This window comes from Brachyistius frenatus, unplaced genomic scaffold (genome assembly GCF_029030835.1).
Source record: "Brachyistius frenatus isolate BFR_SWC_R1_liver_20210118 unplaced genomic scaffold, ASM2903083v1 Contig_211, whole genome shotgun sequence".
Lineage (NCBI taxonomy): Eukaryota > Metazoa > Chordata > Actinopteri > Embiotocidae > Brachyistius > Brachyistius frenatus.
In genome coordinates this window covers 568,154-592,754 of record NW_027210810.1, presented here as the reverse complement: position 1 = coordinate 592,754, position 24,601 = coordinate 568,154, and the positions used below count along the sequence as shown (strand labels likewise).

The 24,601-nt window shown below is 41.8% G+C and overlaps 1 protein-coding gene across 1 annotated transcript in view; it reads right to left on the bottom strand.

The window, feature by feature from the left end:
• Positions 1 to 24,581, bottom strand: part of LOC138633185 (zinc finger protein GLIS1-like) — a 37,255-nt gene extending 12,674 nt beyond the window's left edge. Inside the window, exons 1-3 of the mRNA XM_069719288.1 lie at positions 24,507 to 24,581; positions 6,673 to 7,803; positions 1,494 to 1,655 (exon numbers count right to left, since the gene is read on the bottom strand). Coding sequence (XP_069575389.1) covers positions 1,494 to 1,655; positions 6,673 to 7,575 — 1,065 coding nt within the window. The 5' untranslated portion in view covers positions 7,576 to 7,803; positions 24,507 to 24,581. The remainder of the gene's footprint in view (positions 1 to 1,493; positions 1,656 to 6,672; positions 7,804 to 24,506) is intronic.
• Positions 24,582 to 24,601: the final 20 nt, after the last annotated feature.

The following is a 24,601-nucleotide window of genomic DNA, read 5'->3' as shown; positions in this document are numbered from 1 at the left end:
TAGCGGCCTTTTTAACCTTCGCGGTCTGAAAAAGCGTTTTCCAATTTTCCTCCCATTCACACGTTCACGTTCACACACACACACACACACACACACACACACACACACACACACACACACACGCACACCGACGGGACAGAAGGACCCGCGGATCCAACCGCCAACCTCGCAGTCAGCGCTCAGCCCGCTCAACCTCCTGAACCGCAGTCGCCCACTTAACGATATAGGAAATCATTACTGTCACCAAATGCAGCGAAGGTAAAGAATCTAGCAGAAACTGATGGAAGGTGGCTGTTAATACTTTTCCGACAGGCCGCAAACGAGCCAAAAGTTCATCGACAAGAACTCATTTTAGGGAAAGAGATCTCCCGACGTGTGATATTAGGAATACGATACAAGCTGTTTAATCAAACTTGAAAACTTTTCTTGGCCGGCCGTTGCTACACTCAGCAATTATTTACATTCAGACGGTTCTCCTCCGAGCCTCCGTGATGGCGCCAGATGTGTCTTGATTCTTGATTTGTGACGCAACTGCGAAGCCGCCATTAGCCAGCGTGAAACCACACGAGGGGGAAAATAACCTTCTACCCCTGTTGTAATAACAGCGGAGTGCAACGTGCAGCACCAGCTCATCCGTGTAATAGGAGATCTGATTTGCTGGATTACGGCTAAATCCTCGTCGCTTGTCAGCAGGAGTAAAAATAACTGTGGTTTTTGTAGAATAAATCCGTGGCAGGTATGCAAGTTTCACAATCCGCAAGAACTCAAGACTGTATATCAGGCAGCTATGCAGAGGCGGTGGGGGGGGGGGACTTTAAATGAAAGTGATTTTATGTGCATTAAGAGGGCCGTACACGCCTCTTATTACAGAGTGAATATTATCTATGATAAAGAAATATTTTAAGCTATAAAGCAAAGTGTTGTGTATTTATATTTTCGGACTCTGTGGCCTTTTTTTTTTTTTTTTTTAATTATCATTCAGATATGCTGTATTTCATTTCTGGATATATATTAATATATCCTTCTGTACTTGTATGCAGCTGTTTCTTTTGTACTTCAGTATTTCCCCTGGGCAGACAGGCTGGCGGGGTGGAGGGGATGGGCGGGGGGGTTACTGGACATAACCGCGGTTCTACGAGTACGTTCGTACTTTCTTTTGTGTCTTTGTCTCGGGTTGCGACGGTCGGGGAAATGCTGGACTTAGCTTACGTTTACATTTGTTTTCGTCCACGTTTCAAACCAAAGTCCTGACAGGAGCTCGAACCTCGGGTGTGTGTGTGTGTGTGTGTGTGTGTGTGTGTGTGTGTGTGTTCATCGGCATCTACAGTTATTAGGACGCAGAGACGACAATGTGCATCTTCAGAAAAGCCTGTGTGTGTCTAATAATATAAAATGATAAAAAAAAAAAGAAGAAGCTGTTCACTCGTTTCCCTGAATTAAAAACAGAGGTTGGTACACATGTGACCCCGTGATGAGGTGCAACGTTCACTGACCGTGTCCAGGTGTGTGCGCTGGTGCTTGGCTCGGTCACTGGAGTTGCTGAAGGCCTTGAGGCAGCCGGAGTGCTGGCAGATGTAGGGCTTCTCTCCTGTGTGGCTCCTCAGGTGGATCTTCAGGTTCTCCAGACGGGAGAAGGCCTTGGCGCAGCCCTCAAACTAAAGAAGAGAGTGAAGACAAACTGTTCCTTAGTTTTATGTTTCCCCCAATAAAGCGACTTTAAGATGGTAAAATTCTTTTTATGGTTTCATTTGGAAATATTTCCACATGAAACAAGATGTTGGTTCAGGACTGCATAATTTATTGTGGTGTAAATGTAATTTTTAACAGATCAAACTAAGTAAAATGGTTTTAGACATTTCTGGAAAGTTTATCCATTTAAAAGCTTTAATCAATGGACCACCTGACCGGCAACTGCCGCCAATTTGAGAGCATCAATTATGACTTGTTTGACAAGGTTTGGCTCCAAAAGTCACTAAATCACATTTTCTCTGCCTTATTACAACTTCATTGTTACGAGGCTTTGGCCTGGTGGTACAGCTGAGGAAACTTATTGTATTTCCAAATTCTCCCAAGTGTCTCATGTCCACAGAGCCAAAGATTGTTCATTTTGGCTTCACAGTTGAGGAGCTGTTACTGACTGAATTTGGGTTGTATGGGGTTAAAGGATGAGTCCACTTTTTGTTTTCAAAGTCGATTTGTGGTCATTTTATGGGTTATACTAGAAATCTAGTGGTTTGTACAAGGTATTTATATTCATTCAGAACAGTATTCATTATTGCACAACGGTCAGGGCCATGAATAGTTGCATTACAATTGAAGAAAGTGATGGTTAAATACAGAGTACTGTGTCATCTTCGTGACAGGACGTTAACCCGGGAGAGCGGCGTTTCAAGTCCACGCAAAAGTCAACGTGCTTTCTTTTTTCTTTTTCTTTTTTTTTTAAGAAATCCAAAACGTGAACCGTAACAAAGTCGTTTTTTTTGTTTTGTTTGTTTTTTTAACCAAACCAGAACCAAACGGTGACTGTTTTCACATTTAACTCAAACCATAGTCTGTTTCATAAACGTTACCACATCGTTTTTGGTGCCTGAAACTTAAAGCACCTGGAGGAGCTCGTCAACTCAGCATTTATACGAGACGCAAACGGCTTTGATAAAATGTCAGGGTTTGACGGACTGGGAATGAGAACGCGTCGTTGCAACTGAGTGATGCTGAAGACGGAAATAGTGAGGACGGACACACACACACACACACACACACACACACACACACACACACACACACACACACACACACACACACACACACACACACACACACACACCAGACTGTGGTAGGTTCTAGTTAAAAGTGTTTCTTTTGGCCTCAGGCCAGACAAGAAGCAAATATCCTCGTCAGCAGACTTAGCACACAGCGGGCCATAAAACCACCACTTTATACGTTTACAGGAACTCTGTCACCTTCTATCTCACAGACTGTTGTCATCATATCGGACATTCGCCTCAAAGCTTAAATGGAGAAATTTACAGAGAGGGGGGGGGGGGGACAGTTTAGACAATCAGAGGAGATTTTTCCACAAATAAAACGGTCTGAATTCACTTTATAAATGTTAAATTCAACAGAATAAAGTTTTCAATCAAAGCTAAATCAACACATTTTAATGAATTTTGAACATGAATCTAAGTGTCTTCCATTCACAGAATGAATGATAGAGACACAAAATGAAGCCAAATCATCGTGTTTGTTAAAGTATGAAAATGGAATTTAATAGAAAACTCTCCCCCCAGATAAATTAAATAATAATAAAAAAAAAATGATGTCAGCTATATTTCTTTTTGAAAACTATTAATAATGACTTTCTGGTCTAATTTTGAAAGCTTAAAGAGAGCTTGATTCTTTTAAAACTCTTTTTTTTTTTTTTTTTACCTAATATTCATTCCAGGGTTTTATTAGGTCTCACTAATGAGTCTGTAAATGTCAGTTACCTCATTTAGTTTAATAAGTCTGTACATAAAAAACATACTACATCATGGTGATTAATTAATCCAAGGCTTGACACCACCTCTATACAGAAATACAGACCAGTGACTGAAACATTCAAACACTCATCAGAGCCACACACAAAGACAGATGAATGAAGACCAAGTCTACGACTTTCAGAAAAAAAGACGTAATTTACCACATGGCTTCTGAAGACAAAATACTGAAATGAAAAAGCTTTATTTAAGCCATGCAAGAGTTTATTTATGTTTCCTCAGGCAAACTTTACATTGACAGTATACATTTTAAACATGAGATAAATGGTTTATCCTGCAACTTTAGATTTATTTTGTTATTTGCTTAGTTTGTCTTTATAATTACATCACCCGACTTCCTTTTTTGCTGATGGACCAAAGTCATTATTTGTGTAACCATTAGAGGCTTTACTCCCTTTAAACATTTGTCATTTTGTAGTACTTGTTGATGTCGCTCAAAATAAACCAGAGTGACCACGTCCAGCCAGCGTAGTGGTGATGTGTTTTTAATAGTTTTCCGACAAAGTGGAGCTGCACTGTATGGCACAATAAAAAGAAAATATATCAGGTGCTTCTTACTAGAATGACTTTGTTTTGGTATTTTTAAGCTGTGTAGAGAATCACCAGACATATCCTTTGAATGTACCTACCTACGTCCTTCCAGCGTCATTCATTTTGCTCGACGACTCGACCACGGCGGATTTGAAAAACGCTTTGGGAACTCGTGTTTACAGCCTGAAGACACCTGTTGAATCTGGGACTCGACATTACGAGCTGGTAAATAAGGCCGAATTCATTAACAAACACTGACTACATTCATGCGAGATATTCATTTTCCATTGCAGCACCAGAAATGACTTAATTTACATGTTTTGGCTTGAGCGCTTTATGAAAATGAAATGACGTTATTCACGTAGCTGGAGTGTGACTAATGACTGATTTTTTTTTTTTTTTTTTTTTTTGCGTTAATGTTGATTTAATCGTATTAATCTGTTTGCGGGCGACTCTCCACGGTAATACGTTTATAAGCTGGCAGCAGATTAGGTGACCAGAATGAACTAATTCACCCAAGTAGGAAGCGTGTCCCCGAGTGAAAACTTCTGAATGAATTATTAATCACACTCTCAGGTTGATGACAGCGGTGAATAATGGAGAGAGTTACTCACTCTCGGGGACGAAGACTCGGCACCAAACGGGAGGTCACCGCGAGACGGACGCGGTCGCGGCGGCGAATGTCTCCGAAAATGAGCCATGACAGAAGTGATGAAGGGCGGTGCTTGCAGCGGGGCTCGAAGGCCACCGTCTCGATGGTTAATGCAGAAACATCCCTGTTCTCAGGCCTCAGGAGGTCTGGTTTAGTCCTTATCTTGGACGTGGATCTTAATTTTCTTCAGTTTACAGTACAGTCTATCATCCTTTGTAGATGAAGTTGATTTATGTGCAACTGTGAGTGTAACCGCGAAGGAACTGAAGACGTTCACGGTGACGGTGAAAGCGGAGACTTTCGGGTTAATCGCTCTCAGCTGCGTAAACATGGAAGTTATTGAGTCAAAAAGCAGTTTTAATGGCACTGCATTGGCTTTATGAAATCGTAACATGAACAGAGAGCCTCCAAGTGTTGTGCAGAAGAACGATCGGTTAACTGACTGAACCCCGCTTGTTTATTATTGAAAAAAAAAATCAAACTATTTTCTGCACCATTTAATATCAATCACTGCATTTGCGGTCACAAATGTTTAGAAAGCAGCAAATTATGACATTTTATAAGCTGAAATCAAACTTGTTTGGGATTCTTGTGAGAAAAATGAGTAATTAAAATGGTTGTCGATCAATTTTCTATATGTCAGCTAATCAACTCAGGTTTTGCAGTTCTACATTAAATCAGACAGACGTTTCTCGAGCCATGATGGAAAACACACATCACCGACTGACTTTTCTTTAAAAAAAATAAAAAAAACAACTCGAGTGTGTTTTTCTGATATCCAGCTGCTCTTCTGTTCTATAACCGAAGCTGCTGAAGAAATGTTTGCTTCCCCGGGACTTGTGGCGTTCAACGACGCTTGCCGTTACCCCGGTCACACACTCGATCAGAGCCTTGAAAAGGCAGAAACGTGTTTTCTCTGTGGGGACGTAGCTTCTACAGGATTGAAAGATGCAACTGCTAATTAATGAAGTAAACGTAAACATCGTACACATTTTAGACAAATTAATTTGTCAAAATAAAGACGGAGTGATCGGCAGGTCTCTGGATGCTCCGGAGGGCTACAGACACATCCTCCATTCATTCATTCAGACCAGCCTCGTTTCTTCCTCTGGCGTGCATGAGTAAGGGAAACCTGTCGTGACGAGAGGAAACTGTTTGATCATCTCTCTGTCTGACAGACTGTTGATCAGTCTGAGACAAGTCGAGACTGTAAGCTGGTTAATACCTTTCAAACCTACTTAAATCTAAATGGTTCACTTGAAGCGACGCAAAGTTGGAAACGATGAGATGTGTTTAGTCTGAGTGACTCCTGCATGTTTGGGATAAATTCCTCTCGGTTAAGGGAATGAAAAACTCCTTTTTTTTTTTTATGACTGGTGAATCTTCTAAGAATTTGAAAATAAATAAATAAATAAATAACACGGATAAACTTTCCACAATGATTCAAGTCATGAATTAGATTTTTTTTGTGTGTGTGTGTGCATAATTCAACTGATAAAATCATAACTGACTTGCAGTTTGACTCGAGACTTTCTTCGACTTTAGCGCTTTTCACTTATGCGCTCTCGCCAAAATGTTCGAATTGAAATTATTTAAAGTAAATCCACCGACAACGCACAGAACCTGATTGCGGCCAATCGAGGTTGCACAAGCGGGAAAGAATAGTTTCATCTGACAGTGAACACCAGAACTTTAACACATCCGGACTCTAAAACGCTCAAATGAACAAACTCTATTTTTTTTTTAAGGTTTTGAAGTTTAAAAATACATATTTCCCTGCTAGCAAGTTATATCAGCTGTAAATAGGACTTACTTTACCAGGGAACTCTGCTGCCAATCTTAAAAAGGGCCTCACTCACGGGGAACAGGAAACTACAGCTTAGCTATGATAAAGTTAATTTGACTGTAATCTGTAAACAAACTGCAGGTTTGACAGCAAACGAACTGACTCACCATGCATTTGTTGGGTTTTTCTCCCGAATGGACCCTCATGTGGATGAGCAGCTTGTAGCGCGCGTTGAAGGGTTTGTGGCGTCGCACGCAGCCGGCCCAGAAACACGCAAATTCCTCCCCTTTGCGTTGATCGATGTGCACCTTCTCGATGTGCCTCACCAGCTCCTCCTGGCTGCCGTAGGCGGCGCTGCAGTCGATCCAGTGGCACGGCTGCTCCTGCTGGTCCAGAGCGGGATCCTGTCCCGCCGGTCCGTTAAACCTGGGGGAGTGAAGAGGGGACTGGGTGGTGCCGTCCTGGCCGTCGTAACCTTGAAGCGGCCGGCCCAGACGGAACAGCTCCCCCTGCTGGTTGCTCATTTGAAATGGTTCCCTTTTACAGGGCAAGAAATCATCTGCGGGCTCTTGTTTTATGGCGCGATAGTCGTCCTGCAGCTTTTGTTGGTGCTGAGACGATTTGTTGTTGGCATCAGAGAGAGGCATGCAAGAAGTGAAAAGTAAAGATGAGGTGGAAGAGGAAAGGGAGGAAGGTGGAGAGCTAAAAGACGGAGAGGAGGCACAGCTGGTGAGCATGTAGGACAGAGGGAGGGAGGGCTGGGGGTAGCAGCCCAACCTCTGGCTGCTGGTTTTGGGGTCTGTGTGAGCTGCGGTGGCAAAGTCCTCCACAGTCTTTTCTAGGTGGGATCCAGCTGTTTTACAGCTGAGCAGGGAGGTGAGGTCACGCCCCAGCGAGGACAGGGACAGCGAGGTCCTCGGAAGACAGCACAGGCCTCCCGAATGGATCGATGGCTGGCAGAAGCCACCGGAGGACAGCGGCGCCTGGAGATCCTCAGCATCCTCAAACACACTCCCAAAACCGGGAAGAGTCAGCTGCACGTCCGGAGGCCCGAGGTCGGGGGGCCACATGCCGGCCCCCGCTCACTGACTCCCACCAACAGATCCCCTCAGGAAAAACGCTGATGGTGATTGTCTTGAAGCAACTTTAGGACTCCATTGGACATGAACTCGTCCGCAGCATCTTTTAGCACTCAAAAGCATTCGAATCGGATTGATGAACAGCTGCTGGCATCTTCCGCATGTGTAATTTTCTGTCATTTGTTCTAAACTGCTCCGTGGTCAGTCATCACTCGAGTACTGTGGGAGACAGAGACCAGACTTAAATGATTAAATTTTAAAGGCAAAAATCACGACTACTAAACACTGCACATAACAGTTTGATGAACAAGTTGTTTTCTCGAAAAATAACGAAGTACTAAGATCTTTTACTTCAGTACATGAATCATTAGGATAGTGTAAAAATAAAGTCCTGCATTCAAATAAAAGCATATAAGTAGTATCAGCAAAAAATAAAAGCACTGGTGATGTAGAAAAACCTCCCTGAAAATTGTAGCTAGTTTTAACAACTTTTTATTCGGTATAAAAGTGTAGTCCAGTGGTTCAACCTGAGGCGCGGGTCTCTTTACAAAGGGTCACAAGGTAAATCTGAGGGGGAGTGAAATAATTATCTAAGTAGGAAAAAAGAAAAAGCAGAGTTCTGCTGTCTTTGTGGAAAAGCTTAGATTTCACAAACACCTGAAATGTGACAAGTGGTTCGAACTTTTTTTTTTTTTTTTTTTTAATTAAATCTAATTTATAAAATTTCTAATATCTAAGAAGCCACCTGCCCAAGGATGGGAAATAGGCTCTAACATAATGGGATACAGGTATTTTATAAGCCTATGTGTAAAATCTTAACCTTACCTTAAAATTGCTCTGAAAAAAGGGCTTCACTGATTTTAGATTTCACACCTTTAACATTAAAACCAGATAAAAAAATTGATGCAGCAGAGCCGGAGATCTTCTTTCTTCTTGGCACCTACATTACCCACAATGCAATGCAATACCGGCAGTTCAAGTGTAGATTCGGGTGTGTTGTGTTCAATTAACGTAGCCTTAAGATATGAGACCCGAGAAGTCTGACGAGCTCAATTCTTTATAACTCCGTATTTTTAAACTTGAACTCTTCGACACAGCAGAAGCAAAGGAGAAAAGATTTCCCGCAGCTTCATATAAAACCCCTAAATACAGATGTGTAAAAAAAAAAAATTTGATGGATTTGTTGTTTAAAGACGGCACTGAGCACATTCCACATGCCGGCTAAACCGAGTCAGGATGTATCGGGATGTTGCAAAGCCATGACTCAGCTGCTGTGACAACCTGCCACGCCGGTCAACAGCTTGAAACATAAAACCCCAAAATGTGTCACACTCTTGAGTGTTATTCCCTCATTTCCAACCCTGCGGTCAATCGTTAACATCAAATGGACCAAGGTGACCAGCCGGGAAGGCTTTGGTTGGAGTGAAACCCAAACAAGCGTGCAGTCCGACCCCCCTTTTGTCAGCAGGCTTTCGGGTCGCGTATTTCCGAGCGCGACACTGCTGCGAGTGTATATTTGAGTTTCCTTTGAGCCGCTGTGACAAGTCAGAGCTGATTCATTGCTTGCAGGCATTAAGGCCACCCTCGCTGCAAACAGCCCGGCGCTGTGTGGCGGCCGATTGCCTGCAACCTGGTCCAGATGCTTGTTAACAGGGGAAGAGTAATGAAGCAAATCTCTCCACCGGCTACTGATGCAATACAGGGAGGCTTGGAAAAGGAAAAATGGTGGGGCCTCCACAGACGTGTCAACCCCCCCCCCCCCTTCTGTCACACACATACAGTAGCACTACTGTGCAAAAAGTCCCTGCCTGTTTATTGGACCTGACTTGATTTCCTCAGTTCTCAGCCATCTGCCAGATATTGATGATCTAATATACGGCGGGATCCCTGCCACGTGTAATTACTCATCAGACGGATTCAATGGAATTTCATGCTGATGGTTATTTTACGAGGCAGAAACTCACGCAGCTGAGAGGATGAGTAAATTCACCTCTGTACTTATATTAGCTGACGAAGGACTCACTAAGTGTAGGTTCATGCCTGTATTTCCTGGTATGGTCTGGTTTACAGTTTCATGATTCTTCCCGTAAAGCGCTGGAGTCCCCCCCTCCCCCCTCTCCCCCTTTCTCCCTCCACCAGAGTCATGTAGCAGGAACCAGTTATGGGAACTGTAGTTGAATCTTAATTAGAGAGGCTGCGATGTGTCTGTGTGTCAAAGAACCGAAGCGGATTAATCATACTCGTGTAGCAGAAGTGGTTTGGTACGCCTGAAGTATGATAATTGCAGCCTGGTACCTGTTGGCTTTGAGAGCTAAAACCAATATTAGAGTTTTGTGTAGCAAATAAAACATCAGATTCACAACAATCAAAGACAGATGATCGTGCACACGTTCACAATCGGACAGGTCTTATTTTTTTTTTTTTTTTGAATCGAACTGGTGACTTGTGTGGACATCCACTCGAGCAGAAATCCAGCGGTAAATATAGTAAAACTGGGATTTTATTTTAGCAGTGTCTGTTCACAAACCACTTTGGTCCAAATCCAGAAAGAAGAGTCAGACAGCAAAACTAAGAAAAGTGTCCCACAAAGCCTCAACTGAGCCTGCGAGCTTCATAAAATAGCAGCCTCATCTCATGTGGTGTCTTTTAAAGACTCACTTGCTGAGGTTAGCTAAACACAGCTGTGGCATTTCTGGACAAGCAAATGTGTACTTGTCTCAACAATAAGTACTTTGGTTCTTGAATTACAAACTTTATTTGTGCTTTTTGGTTTCGCTGAAACGTGGGAAAAATATCCTGATTGAAATGAGAAAATTCTGTTCTCCCTAAATAGTCCTGGATGTTGTTATGGAGGCGTCAGAGCTGATTGATTATCCTGGAGCTGAGCTTGGATCGATGCAGGCAAACGTGTCATCACACAGTTTATCTAGATAATTGTATTTCATCAAAGAAAGACACATAAATATACAGCACGTCATTGTTCTGTATTGTGAAAAAAATGCTGTCGATACAACACGCAGTTTTAATTATCAGTTCATCAGGTGCATGTGAGCTCAATTTGTCTGCAACAATCAGCCTGTTTTGACTTATCGCCGCTCTACAGCGTTTTAGTGTCTTTCAGCTCATTGTTGTGAATGAACGTAAACTCTCCTCAGTCATGGTTTCAGACACAGCAGGCGGCTGTCTCGGCTGCGAAAACTCCGATAAATCCTCCGTGTGCAACCTACCGAGCTCTAAACCACAGACAGAGAGCATTAGAAACCAGCTGCTGAACACAGCAGCAAAAATTAGTCTGTTCCTACGTGCCCTATTTTTTTTTTTTCGGGGTGGGGGGATCAGTTGCAGCCCAAAAATGCTTGATTGTGCAGCAGCGTTTCCAAAACAATTCCAATGTGTCATGCAAAGTTTTATGTGCTTTTTTATTTTTTGCATCAAATTGCATACGCAGAAAAAAAAAAAACCTGTAATTACAGCGGCGTTACAAGCAAAACTATCTTTTGGTTCTAGCTGTCAGTCAACTTCAAAATAAAGTTTGAATGCAAAATGATCACCATAAAACAGTAGAACGTGGTTATCTGTGCAACTTTAAATCCTTTTTACAGAAGGCATAACTGCAAACAATGCATCCATTCTTTGAAAAACATTCGCGAGATACAATTCAGTTTCTTGCAGGGATTTTGGTAATTGCTTTACAGCAGGGAGTTACTATCATATCAAAACCAACTAACATCGCTAGGCCATACGGAATTTGCATCATTCTGTTGTCTGCTGATGTCTGAGATCTGTTTTGCAACCTTGACATTGACTTTTATTGCATTTTTACATAACTTTTGTGAGATTTTACGAGTTTGAAAAATAACTTGTAAATCCTGGTTCCTGGATTTAAAAAAAATAAATAAATAAATACATGAGGACAATGTTTTGGGTAGAAATCCCCTCAGGTTAGGACAATATGTTTGCAAGAGAACAAAATCTCATAAATGGGGCTGGCGCTGCATTAAAGAAAACCGCTCGTATTACGTAGCTAGTTTCACAACTGTCGCTTGTGTTTTTACAACAGACATGAGAGGCCGGTATCCCAGTAACGGAGAGAGTTGGCTGCGAGGGGAGAGTTTACACTTCTCTGAATGATTTGTGCCTCAGGTCCTCCACTTTCAAAATACTGTGTTACTCCTGCGAAACCTCTCTTGTGGCCAGCTAATAAATCATAATTTACTCGATGTTCAGGTCGTTGACCTTTGTTTGTCCAGAGGAAATGAAATGAGCATACTCCTGTTTTTCTAACCGCCGCCTGCTTTGCATTCTTACAGTGAGACACGTTCACACCTGAGAAAGTGACCACGTATTAACACTAGTGGCAGCTCGCAAGGTTCCAATCGGCCTACTAACTGGTTTCGCTTAATCCGGCTATATATATATATTTTTAAACATTATGGGAAAACAAACTGCCAACCTAGCAAATAAAACACCACTTCTCTGCAGGATTTGGCATCTGCTGCCCTCCACATGATGTCGAAATCTATACAAAAGATACTTGAAACATAAATCTGAGCAAATGATGCTAATTTCCTGAAACAAATATTGATTTTCTCACCGACCACCAGCCATCATAAAAATCCAGGAATAAACGGTACACATTTATATATGTATAATTATGGCTGTTTGCAAACATATTGGAACTATATGCCAACAATAGAAGGAAAATCGAACAGTCTTTTTAACAATTACATCTCGATCTCGGTATCAGCTTTGACAATCCAGAACCAATCAAACTCCAGCTGTGATCTTATGTTCACAAACTCATGCCTCGATTCTCGACCTTTGACTGTTAGCTCGTCTTCCCACAGACAAACGCACGTATTTGGACATCTGCTCAATGAATGCAACATAAACATCCACGCTAGCTACTACGCCTCGATCTACACACATCCGTCTCAGGGATGTTGCACCGAACTGGTTTTACACAGGACGTGTAGCAGCTGATCAGCTTTCTGGAGTCCTGCAGGCGTCTCAAAACTCTCCGATTAGACACCTCTGCTGTGAAGACAAAGACGGGAACAGCCAAGACTTTACATACAGAACCTTTACATCGATAACTGTTAGAAAATAATCCTCAGCCAGACATTGTTTTTTTTGGTTGAAAGAAACAGGAGCAAATACATACATACAAGGACATTCCTTTCACAGTAAGGTAAATAAATAAAGTTTAAAAGAACAATATGGGCCACAGTCCTGCCTGCTGAGGGATTAGTTTCCTGTTAAAGAGCTCAGTCTGGGTCTGCAAGTTGAAGAACGTGGAGAGGAGGTCTCAAGTAGTTCATATTTATTGATAAATATGCACATTTAACGAAGGAGAATGATCCGTTTCTGTTCTGTCCACTAGAAAAACTTCACATCAGTACGAACTGTCAAACTGTTTCAGCCGAGAAACTTAAACAAGAGGATTGCGAGGCGGAAACCTTTATTTATACTGAGTGTAGCTGCTGACCCGACCACTGCAGAGCTGCACGGAGGCTCACTGTTATGATTAGAGGCGAACGATACCCTTTTTCTCCAAAACTAGCCGAGAGTCGAGCAATTACATGTCAATCGACTGCTGCTGAGAACAGACGTGTTGCTGGTAAATTTAGGGACGTTTTTCAGGTGGATGTTTAAAAAAAAAAAAACAACAACAAAAAACCAGTCTCGGGCTTAAGAGGTTAACCACGACCGCAGTTGTTCCCAAACCTAACCGACCTTGGCCACTGCATTGTCGCATTATAAAAAAACGATTACAACAACTGTGTTTTGGAGGTTTCAGAGAGCTACAACCAGCTGACATGTCTGCCAACGTGCGTGTCACAAATGATGCATTCTGTCATTTCATTTGAAGGACTTCTTTCACTGTAACTGTGGCAGCACTCGCATTTTTTTTTTTTTTCCCATTTCAGGAAATTGAATTTTAGCACGATGATGACCTGTGAGGCAGACTTTCACAAAAAAAAAAAAAAAAAAAAAAGGTCCACAGCGAACAAGAAGGCTTCAGAAACTGTGCACTTCATGTCGAAATAGAGCTGAAACAGCAAATCAGAGCTAAACAAGAGGATGATGAAGGTGCAGAAACACCCGCGGACACTATGCCACCGAGGGCACTTTAACGCCGCTGATGAAGACCACATGGCTGGAAGCAGCCACCTCATTTCTGAACCTGTCGGCTCGGTGCGCCAGTCAGAGTCTTGCAGCCAAGTCGGTGTAAGGAAAGGTGCTGGATAAATTTTTTCCAGACAAGTAGTAGAAATCCCTGCAGCATCCAAGTGAGTGATCAGCTTAATGAATAGGGGCAATGTGAAGCAGCAACGGCACCATGACAAAACTCAATAGTGATGCCAATAAAGGGGGAGCCACATTTAGTCATGTCTAAATTATTAAGGCTCAGCTCAAAGGAGAGGCTTGTCCAGGTGACAAAACCGCTGATGTGTGTGGATACACAGCTCGAAACTGAAGCGAGGAATGCAAAGCTCCGCCACGAGACCCCAACAGAGGAGGTGATTACTCTTCCATCCCTGCTTATATCGAAACGCCAGCTGGAGAAGACAAAATGAGGTCTCGCAACCGGGCATTCTTCAAATTTTGGGTACAAACGTTCACTTGGACTCAAGGATGAACTAATAAGAGTTCTCATTGTGATTGGGAGGGGGGGGGGCAGGTAGGACCAGGTCAGAAAACACAAGAAGTGTAAAACTTAAAAGGTTTACTGAAAACAAAAATAGGGTGATTCAGCACGGGGAAAAAAAAACAAAACAATGAAAGGCTAGCCAAGCCAAACAAACACTGAAGAAGATCCACAAATCTAATGGGCAGAACAAACGGGGCAAGACACAGGTGAGTGCTTAAAAAAGGCGGGAAAAAACAGGAAGTGAGACAATGTAGACAGAAGAGGAACGTGGTTTTCAAAATAAAACAGGCAACACAAAACTGAGATCAATACCAAAGAGAAGTTCAAAACATCATAGTTTAATGGTCAAAGGTCAAAGATCAAGGTCACTGAGAACTCATGTCCAGACAATTATTGTGAAGTCGTACCTCAGAGACGCCTTCAGGGAACTTCTTCAAATTTAACACAAATGTTCACTTGGACTCAAGGATAAGCTGATTACATTTTGGTGGTCAAAGGTCACCAGTTCCTCAAGTCCGTCCAGTTCTTGTGAACGTGATGCCATAACTCAAGAACAGAAGCAAAGATTGTGACCATATTTCACATTTGGTCAGATACTGAACTGGTGACAATGATCTCGGGTGCCCACCTTAAAACCGGCGACTGTATAGATCTCCTGTGCTGCCGGGTTGAAGTTATGCATCCATGTTTTAAAATTTGCGAATTCTTTTCGGGAACATCTATAGTTGAAAGCATTGCCTACTGTCAATCAACTTTATTGGCCAAGTTTGTGAACACATAAAGGAATAATTCCTTTCAAGTCTTCACTATGTGAGTGTGGACCGATACGCACGTCGACTGTAACATGACTGGTTGGCGGAAACCATCAATTCTAGTTGTATTATAAATTCAGTTTTAGTTGAAGTGTAAGCTGTGCTTGGTGTGATGTTTCACTAAATGTGGACTATATATGCCACTCTTGTTGGTTTACTCATTTCACACACAAGCCGGGCGACTAATGTCCATCATCTGTGCAAGTGACTGAAATTGAACTATGTAATAAGCTGCAGCTGGTCTACATTTAAACTGGTTTAATACTAAATAGTTTAAGTGTTTCAGCTCAGTGTACTGATGTGATTAATGTGGCCACACTGTGCTGAGGACTTGCTGGTAAATTCCCCACAGTTATTTTCATACATTTGATCATTCATATCATTGATGTGTTCAACTCCATAACACTGAGGGCCGTTTTGTTGTGCAACTGAAGCCAGAAAATTCTTTGGCACTTTTTTCGATTTTGAGGGGCAGTTTGGGTCGAAGTAAACTGAGTGGGAGCAGGTGAATAACACGCTCTCATGTTGCACAAAATAAGGATATGTTATAGGATCACAATCCAGGCATGTCATCTTATTAAGACGTTTGAAAAGCTGTTGACTTTAGTCACGGTGATCCTCCAAGATCCTCTACAGAAAGACATTTAATAGTCCAAATAGTGATTTTGGAAATGTGCTGTCCACCGTAAGTTAACAGTGTTTATTTTACCAGCGTGGACACATTAAACCTTCCTCTTTTTTTCTCTCTCACATATCTGCACATGAAAAAGACACATTTTTTACTTTCTATAAATTAGATACAAGCTGTTATCAGGTAACTGCACTGTGTGAAGACACACCTAAGCAAAAAGACCTTTATTGAGGGCCTATCGGCGTGTTGAAGTCCTCCTTAATTCAAAAATGTTTGTTTTTGTTTGTCTTCTGGTCAGAATGAAAGAAATTTTAAGTCATGCATGCTTGAGAATTTAATTTTTTTTTCAATATTTTTAATGTTAGGAGAAAAAAGGCTTAAGATGAGGACTAATCAATATGTCTGATGAACATAGTGACCGTCTCAGGTAATGCTGGCTGGGGTTGCTCGAGCGTAAACGCTAAATATTAAACTCTTGATAGAATCTAGCCCTGATTTCTGGCTCATAGTCATAAAAGAGTTTTATTTTTTTACGCGACCTGTAACCCCACAAACTAATGCGGGTAACGATGTGCTCCTTGGTTTTTTGAAATAGGATTTGGTTACGACTATAAGCTAGTTAGCCAGGCGTGCTAACATTTGCTGCGTAGAGCAGATTATTCAAACTTTCTGCTCGTGTGTCTTTTGGTTTTGGAAAGGCAGAGTGTGTCTTTCACCACAGCAGCTGCACAATGCGTTAACATGTGGAGAAATCCAAAACTTAACAAACCTTACCGGTTGTAAATGGCATTCACGTAAACATCTAAATCGTGATCATTTTTTTTTTCTTTTTTAAAGCTCTGACATATTGGTCTGGCTGCGCCCACCTATTGCCCACAGCTTCGGTCTTTGTTGTGTATAGTCTGGCACTCAGGTTTATTCAAGCAACCAGTGTGGGTGGCTAAGTGCAATGGAGTGGTTAAAACAATGTTAGTGGTGGTAGAGTTTGGGCACACAGCATACTGTGGTCACCAATAGTTTCATGGTTTACGTCCATTAGGATGGAACAACTGGAAATGATCCTTAATGGACCATCGCCAGACCCACATATTCACAAAGGGAATTCAGGCCGGGTAATACTGGGCTACAAATACATCCGACTTGGTGCTAAAAAGTACTGACGTGTCCAATTCCATAGTTGTGACTTTGCATTAAACAACCTCAACATTCTAACACTTCCTTCAAAATACACTCCTGTACAGCAGCTGTTAATAGTGTTTTTAGAAATTTGCCTGATAGGAATTTAAGAAATGCAGCGTAACTTTTGTTTGTCTCTTCATTCGTGTTTATTGATGATAATATGGATCTCTTTTGGGACCAAAATAAATCCAGGGTGTTGTCCAAGTGCAACAGAAGAAGGAAGTAAGACAGCTGGAGTCTCCAGTGACGAGTCTCCGAGGACCAGCAGCACAAAATTTCCTGATGACATGACGGTAGCGTTAAGCTGCGATTGGATGACTGCTGTCTGGAGGTACAGGTTTAGCAGACTATCAGTTTCTTTCTTGGGTAGGTGCTCACATATGTTATCTCATCTTCCTGGTTTGCATCAACACCACCGAATCACAATCCCTTTACGAGCGAGTTTTCTTCTCTTATTTCAAAAACTCAAGCCATGAAGCAATTTTGGATCCCTCCTTTTTCCTCCATCACTGCTCACCTACCCCTCCGTCCTCTCCTCCTGGCAGACCTAAACATTTACAAGCAGGTGTAGATCTGTGAGAAACTTTAAGCGCAGATGGCAGGAAATTCCAAAGAAATGACAGTGGCTCGGTCCAAACCACGAGACGGTGTGAACGGAGCTGGTGGACGAGATACAGCGAGGCCAGCGGCAGCAGCGGCAGCGCCTATGGACCAGACTTGGACTCCCGGCCAGCCAGCGTCTTGAAATAGGAGCAGCTTCACAAGGCGTCTGTTAAAGCTCTTCTGCGATGGACTGAGTGCGGCGTGGTGGGTACTGACTGACTCCAATGTGTCTTTCCAAACAAATTTTGGGTGGCATTTGGTCTGAGAAACCTTGTGAAAACAGATTATGTTTTACATCCAGTGGTTTATTACAGCCGATGTTTGGTGAACCATCAGTACTTCAGCCAGTGGATCATTCAGGACTTCATCAAGCAGCACTTTCCCGCTCTTCATGCATTATTCTTCTATATGATGTCATGGGAGCAGTAGTGAGCGAACAACCCGGAGCCCCAACATGAGAGGAGCCCTCACAAAGTCTAAAATTAACAGTTTATACATATATTTCTAAACAAATAAAAAGTAGATCATTTATAAATCTTAATTTATGCATTTTGTTTCGAGTTTTCTCGTCTGCTGTACAGAACCATGATTTTAAAAGTGAGGTTTCCAAACAGATAATTGCACTCATGAAAGTGAACTAACTCGAGGGACAATGAAACCTTTGCAGTCTTATTACAAATACAAGCAGGGGAAGGAATGAAGCCGAGAGCACGGCACGAAATAAAAAAGAAAAGCATATTAAGTTACTCCAAAATTGATCAATTCTGTAAAACGCAGTTGTTCCAGGTTCCAATCTCGACTTGACAACGTTGTATTCGTGCCAAAACACTCCGAACAACAAATTTTCTATCCAAGCATCAGCGAAAACTCACATTTCAATCAAACATCCAGCGGGGCCTCTGCAGCCTTTGAAACACCCCCAGTTTCATTTTTTATTAATGAGAACTTTGAACTGTAAATTCATTTTCCTTTGGGAGCCGATGAAACGGGGAAAGCTGCTGGATGTCTGCTTTTCAGATTCTGCAAGACATCATTAATCTTGACAGATCTCTTTAATTTAACTGCTACATTTGCTATGCTTGTATGTTGGTCTTAGGTGGCTCCCAGTAATAATATTTAAACTTTATGGCAACAACTCCGTCTACATTAAGTCTGGTCCTCTCCTTAGTGTACGTGTCCCAACACAAACTAATGCAAAAACAGCACATGGTGTTGCTACTGGCCACGACTACATGCTCTGTAAGAAGCGTCCTGTTAATTTGACATGGTAACGTTCTTATTTTTGCAGGACAGTTCCTCTTTGTTGTTGAGTTTATTTAGCAATCTCTTTGCTCAAGATTGTTGTTTATTGCTGCTGTATTGATTTAATCAAACTGCTCTCTTGCTGCTCGAGGTGCCGCAACTCCAACCTCCCACTGAAGACCTCCCGGGAAATCTACTGGTTAACTTCATTGTGTTACTCTTTATAAAAGTCGTGTGTCCTCATATTCAAGATTTAGGACAGAAGAACAATAGAGCTTTATAAAGTCGGATTGGCAGGTTATTGAACTCTGTCAATCGGCAAAAGAGCATCCGCTCGTAACTAAATACATTTACTCAAGTACTGTCCCCATTTCGAGGTACCTGTGCTTTGTATTTCCATGTTATGCAACATCGCACTTCTACTCTGCATCTCAAAGGAAAATCTTTTTACTCCGCTACGTTTGATATTAACTTTTCAGAGTACACTTTTTTTATTGTTTATTTTTTTTTATTGTTCCAGAGAAAACCACGTCTCTCCAAATTTGGGTATTTTTAAGTTGAATTTTTCTGTTAAACTGAAGGAATTCAATGTTTCTTTATTGGTTGAAAAAAAAAATTCTCCCACTTTTAGCAAATCAACTGTTTAAACAATCCAATTGGATTAGTTGGAGAATACGTTGTCACAGAGCTTGTAGATTTGTAGCGACATGTGGTTCTAAGGAGAGCGACACGTGAAGATCATTCGGTTCCTACAGTCTTTTACGTCGATAAACCAACCAGCAATTAAGTAGATGAAATGAGCTCAACCTTCAATAACTACAACCGTGAAAAGCAACATAAACATTAATGCAGGGGTCATATATTATATATAACCCTAAAACACTGACAACGGCAATTTTTTTTTTCATAGTTTGTACTTTTACTTTTGATTCTTTAAATAAAAACTGCTGCTAGTACTTGCATAATTTTACTTAAGTAGTTTTGAGGGCCTGACCTTTACTTGGAGTGGAGTATTTTCGCAGTGTGGTATTAGTTCTTTTACCTGAACAAAGGATCCGAAAACTTCTTCCACCACTGGGAGCATCTCATTCTTAAAGCTGCACTAACAGATGTTCTTTATATTAAAACTGAATCAAGTGACTTGTGTAATGTGGACGAAGTCACCCTATCGAGGATTTACAGCATTAAACTTCATTATCTTCGTTCACTCCCACGGCTTAGCGGGTTTTTTTTTTCCCTTTGGTTGCAGCATGCTGTTTTAAGAGGACAATTTTTAACAACGCAGCGAACGCTACCTGCTGACAGTCACAGACATCAGAGTCACAGTTTACAACTTGCTGGTTAACATAGTGAAGCATTTAGGCATCTCCTCAGGGGTCAGTGGAGACCAAAAATAGAGCTAAAAGGAGACAAAGTATTAGACTTCAAACTGTTGGGTGGATTCCATATTTATGCTAAATATTACAATTCTTGATGTTTCCCATAACAGCTACATTTCACATGCCAGCAGATGGAGCAACTGCATAGATTTCTGCACACAAAACACTCCCACATTTCCCTTCCATCTCTTTAGTACACACTCTCGCAGCTGCAGAAAAACACCTCCATCATGTCTACCTTTGCTTTTCATTCAAAAATTTTGGCTGCTAATACTTTTAAATGAACGCCTGCTACTTTAATCAAAGGATCTGGATGCTTCCACAAATATCCAACACTGAATCAATGAATCATTCAGCCAAAACCCAGAAGAAATGCTCGCCTGCAGCTAAATCTGGATTCAAATCTAAACCAAAGCGGTTGAATATATACACTATGACAGAAACACGCGCACATTTCTTTAATAAGTTTGCTTTCCATTGATGTATTGTGAGGATAACCTCAAGCAAGAATCTGGAGTTTATAATCATCATGTCGAGATAAAGTACCCTCCATGTATTAACTGGAACTGCCATAATCCCACTAATTCACTGGACTGTGCTAAGAAAAAAAGTTCTGAGAGTTGAAATAATTTCCCAAGTAAACATGATTTAAAAAGACATTGTTTCTGGTGTGTATTAACTGCAGGCCAATGTTGAAACAGTTACCTCTGATACTTGCAGTGGGTCATATTACCCAGCTGTGTCACCCTTGGGTGTTGCAAAAGAGCACGCACCTCTGGCCAGAAATAATATTTCCGAACCAAAATGAGCTCTGCTTGTAGGGCAATCACTGCTAATGTCCGCGAAAGGTATGTAGGGAGCGGGCGGCTGAGAAAAACAAGTGACGAACCATTTCACCAGCATGCTGTGAATACGGGAACAGCTGTCATAAAAACGACAGTTCAAACTAGCATGAGATCGGATGTGACAAAATTCAGACTCCGGGCTGTTGGCAAATATTTATGTATGAGAAAGCAAATTTATTTGCGTCACACTAATGCATGACATATGATCATAGTTTCTCTGTGACTTTGAACCCTTAATTAAATACATGAGGTCATCTCGCTCTACGTAATGTAAACACAAGTATTAAAGGGGCTTTTGAAACAAAGCTGTTACTTTAAATGACCTCTATTGGCCACCGGAGGGAATTGCATTAATGAGTTGTTTCCATCCAAAATGTTGCTCAAATTTTAATCAAATTCCAACGTCAACAAAAGAAGATTTGGTTAAGCAGTTTTTTCCATCAGCTGGTTTTATTCAAATTTCCAGAGGTGGCTGTAACAGAATAAAAATGACAATGAAAAGATGGCCAGTGACTGACGATGATTGCCTCCCAACTGCAACTGCCTTCAAGAGTTGTCTTCCGCATATGGTGTTTTCCATTTTCTGTCATTTGTAGAGTTTTTTTGGGGGGGATAGGAGTTTTCTGGTTCATGGTACAGCCTTTTGAGAAATGCCCGACGTTAGAAAACTGCCTCAACGGCCGCTTTGCAACTTGTTGGCAACCCCCTGCTGCATGAAGTCTTCACCTGGAACGGTTTCAACTAACAAAAATGAAAAGTTCATTGAAGAAAATCTAGTGTTGGTAGACAGCAAATATCCCCATGTTCAACATCAGTTGTAATCAACATTATGGCAAGCTCTGCTCGACACTCCACCATTTCATTAAGACATAAAGGTCAGTAAGTCCAGAAGATTTAAGGAGGATCAAACACTGAGATTAATAAAGACTGCTCCAGGAAAGAAGACCAAGAGTTCCCCTTGCTGCAGAGAATTTCATTAAAGTCTTCGAAATCAACAAAGAAAAAAAAAAAAGGTAAATGGTCTGTACTTGTATCGCGCTTTATCACCTTTCAGTCTCAAAGCGCTTTAACATGGTTTTCCATTCACCCATTCACACACTAATGAGACAGATCACCATGCAAGGTGCTGCCATCAGGAGCACATTCACACACCGATGGTACACCATCGGGAGCAACTTGTGGTTCAGTGACTTGCTCAAGGACACTTAGGCATGTGGACAGGAGGAGCTGGGGATCGAGCCGCCAACCTTCCGATTAGTGTGCAACCCGCTCTACTGAGCCACAGCACCTCCGATTAGAGCCAGCACCAACGCCTCCTCCAGTTCAGACAGCAGACACATCTCAACATCAACAGTTGGATGAGACTGTGTGCATGATGGTCAAAGTGCTGCAAAGAAACCACAGTTGAGGGAGACCGAGAACATGAAGAGAACTGCCGGGACCAAGAAACATAAATGACGAACGTCAGACCAGTGGAAATCTGAACTTTGATGTGACGAGTCCATATTTAAAATGGTTGGATGTGGCTTTGCGAGACTCAGAGATGGTGACGGATTGTATCTGCGTGTGTGGTTTTCACCACGAAGCCTTGAGGAGGAGCTGTAACATGATCAAGAATCGAAGGAAACAATCATGCTGGGTGTCGAAACGCACATGTTCTTACACTTGCTTTGAGTGTGTAAGGGCTTTCACCACAAACAAGTATGGCAGAATGCGGTGCACTACGCTATGAGTACCTGGATGGTGTCCTTGTACCGGTCCGTAAATGTGTCCACTGCTCCAGAGTATGGAGTGATTGGCATCATGGCTACTTAGCAGAATCGGAGGGACCGCCAATCGATATTCGAACTGTGGCGGCTGAGGAAGCTGCAGCTGCTGCGGAACAACTCGCTGTACAAATACAAGTTGTTAGAGGCAAGCATGTGTGTGCCTGAAACAGAGGGCATGAAAACACGTTCGTATTTAGGTCAAATAACCCAACAAAGCTGGCAGATATGTTGGCATGTGACGATGCATTCAAATGTCACGGTTATTTCCGTGTTTGATGATTGTTTGATACGAGACAACACTAACCCGTCAAAATTCAAAGTGTTTACACAAGTAAGTATACCACCACGTCAGAGTACTAAAGAGAAGCACGCTAATTCAGTCAAAGCAATACGTCACAAATGCATTTTCATAACAAATTTCCATCTGTACGAACACGTCTGACAACACATCACTCGACCATCCATTGGAAAACTAGCAAATATTCACCTTTAAGATGCTACCACCAGTGAATTAAAAAAAAAAAAAAAAAATACTTAAGCAATATATTGTTACCAAACAAGAAACTAATTGAGCAACCAATCGTTTCACGTCCGATAGGGATCCAAGATTCATTTTAGCCCCCGGGGCCGCTTAAAAAGTTGATCTGGTCATGTTGCAACCCACCGACACCTTTTGAATCTGTGGTTCACATTTTGAAAAGTCAACGAGAGGAAAACAATCCACTAAAACTGAAATGCTTTTGTTATTTTCCTCCCCTGGTGTGAAACTGAGGCGAACATACAGCGGATCTGCCAGGCCAAACAAATATTTCAGGTCGAAACAAATCTTGGCTCACTGCTGTCTCCCGCTCGTAGCGCCATGCTCCATCTGAGTGCTAAAACAAACAATCCAAGCATCTGGTGAAATAATCCGTGAGTCACTGGTATTGATCAACAACCTGATCAACCTCCCACAGGCATATTAAGGTAATTTTGTGCTTTAGGAAACAGTGCAAATCTTATTTACGGCCCCTTTAACAGCTACATACATCAGATTAAATGAGATAAATAAGAAAATGAACTGCGATTCAGCTGCGCACGCCCCTGTGCTGTGCTCTGCTGGCCGAGGCCTGAGAGTATAAACCACGATTCCCCAGCACAAGCTCCATGTCAGTGATACCATGAGACTAATGATTAAAACAAGCCTCCTCATCTGTTTGACTGTAAGCCAGATTTCCACCCCCTGCATAGCACTTTTCATTCCAGCTACATTACATAAATCAGTGCACTGCAGAGGAATGGAAAGGAAGAGTCCCATAAGTAATAAGAGGGGAAAATATCACAAGGAACCATTTGGGTATGAGCTCACTACAGTGTATAGCAGCCTCACTTATTAATTGCCTTCCTCAAATCTTTGTTGCACAATCAAAACAAGTTATTGTGTAATCCACGATACAGAGGCAAATTAAACCTGATAATAGCATTTCTCAACAAGAGTCTGAAACGACTTTTCCTCTATTCAAGAAGAGTTGTCCTTATTTATCAACTCAGGTTTGAGTTGCAGCACTTACAGTCACCAAATAACGGTTCACGTCTCAGCTTAAATCCATTTATGGTGATAAATGCTGCACACATTTACACAATTCTCACTGTCAGAAGAAAACAAGTCATAAAAATGAAGTAAAAAAAAACACACAAAAAAAACAATTTATAAATCTAACACAGCATAAATCCCGTGTTAAACGGCATTACAGCGCTGTTTCTGCAGGTTAAAACATGACAGCACATTAAAAGTGCAATGAAGTTGCATTGGAAGCGCTGTTCTTACCGTGTCGTGTCCGGTCATCGGCTTGTTTGTAGGTCTATGCCTCGCGCTGGCTGCACGCGGATTGTACTTCCCACTGTCACTGCTGTGCGCTTCGC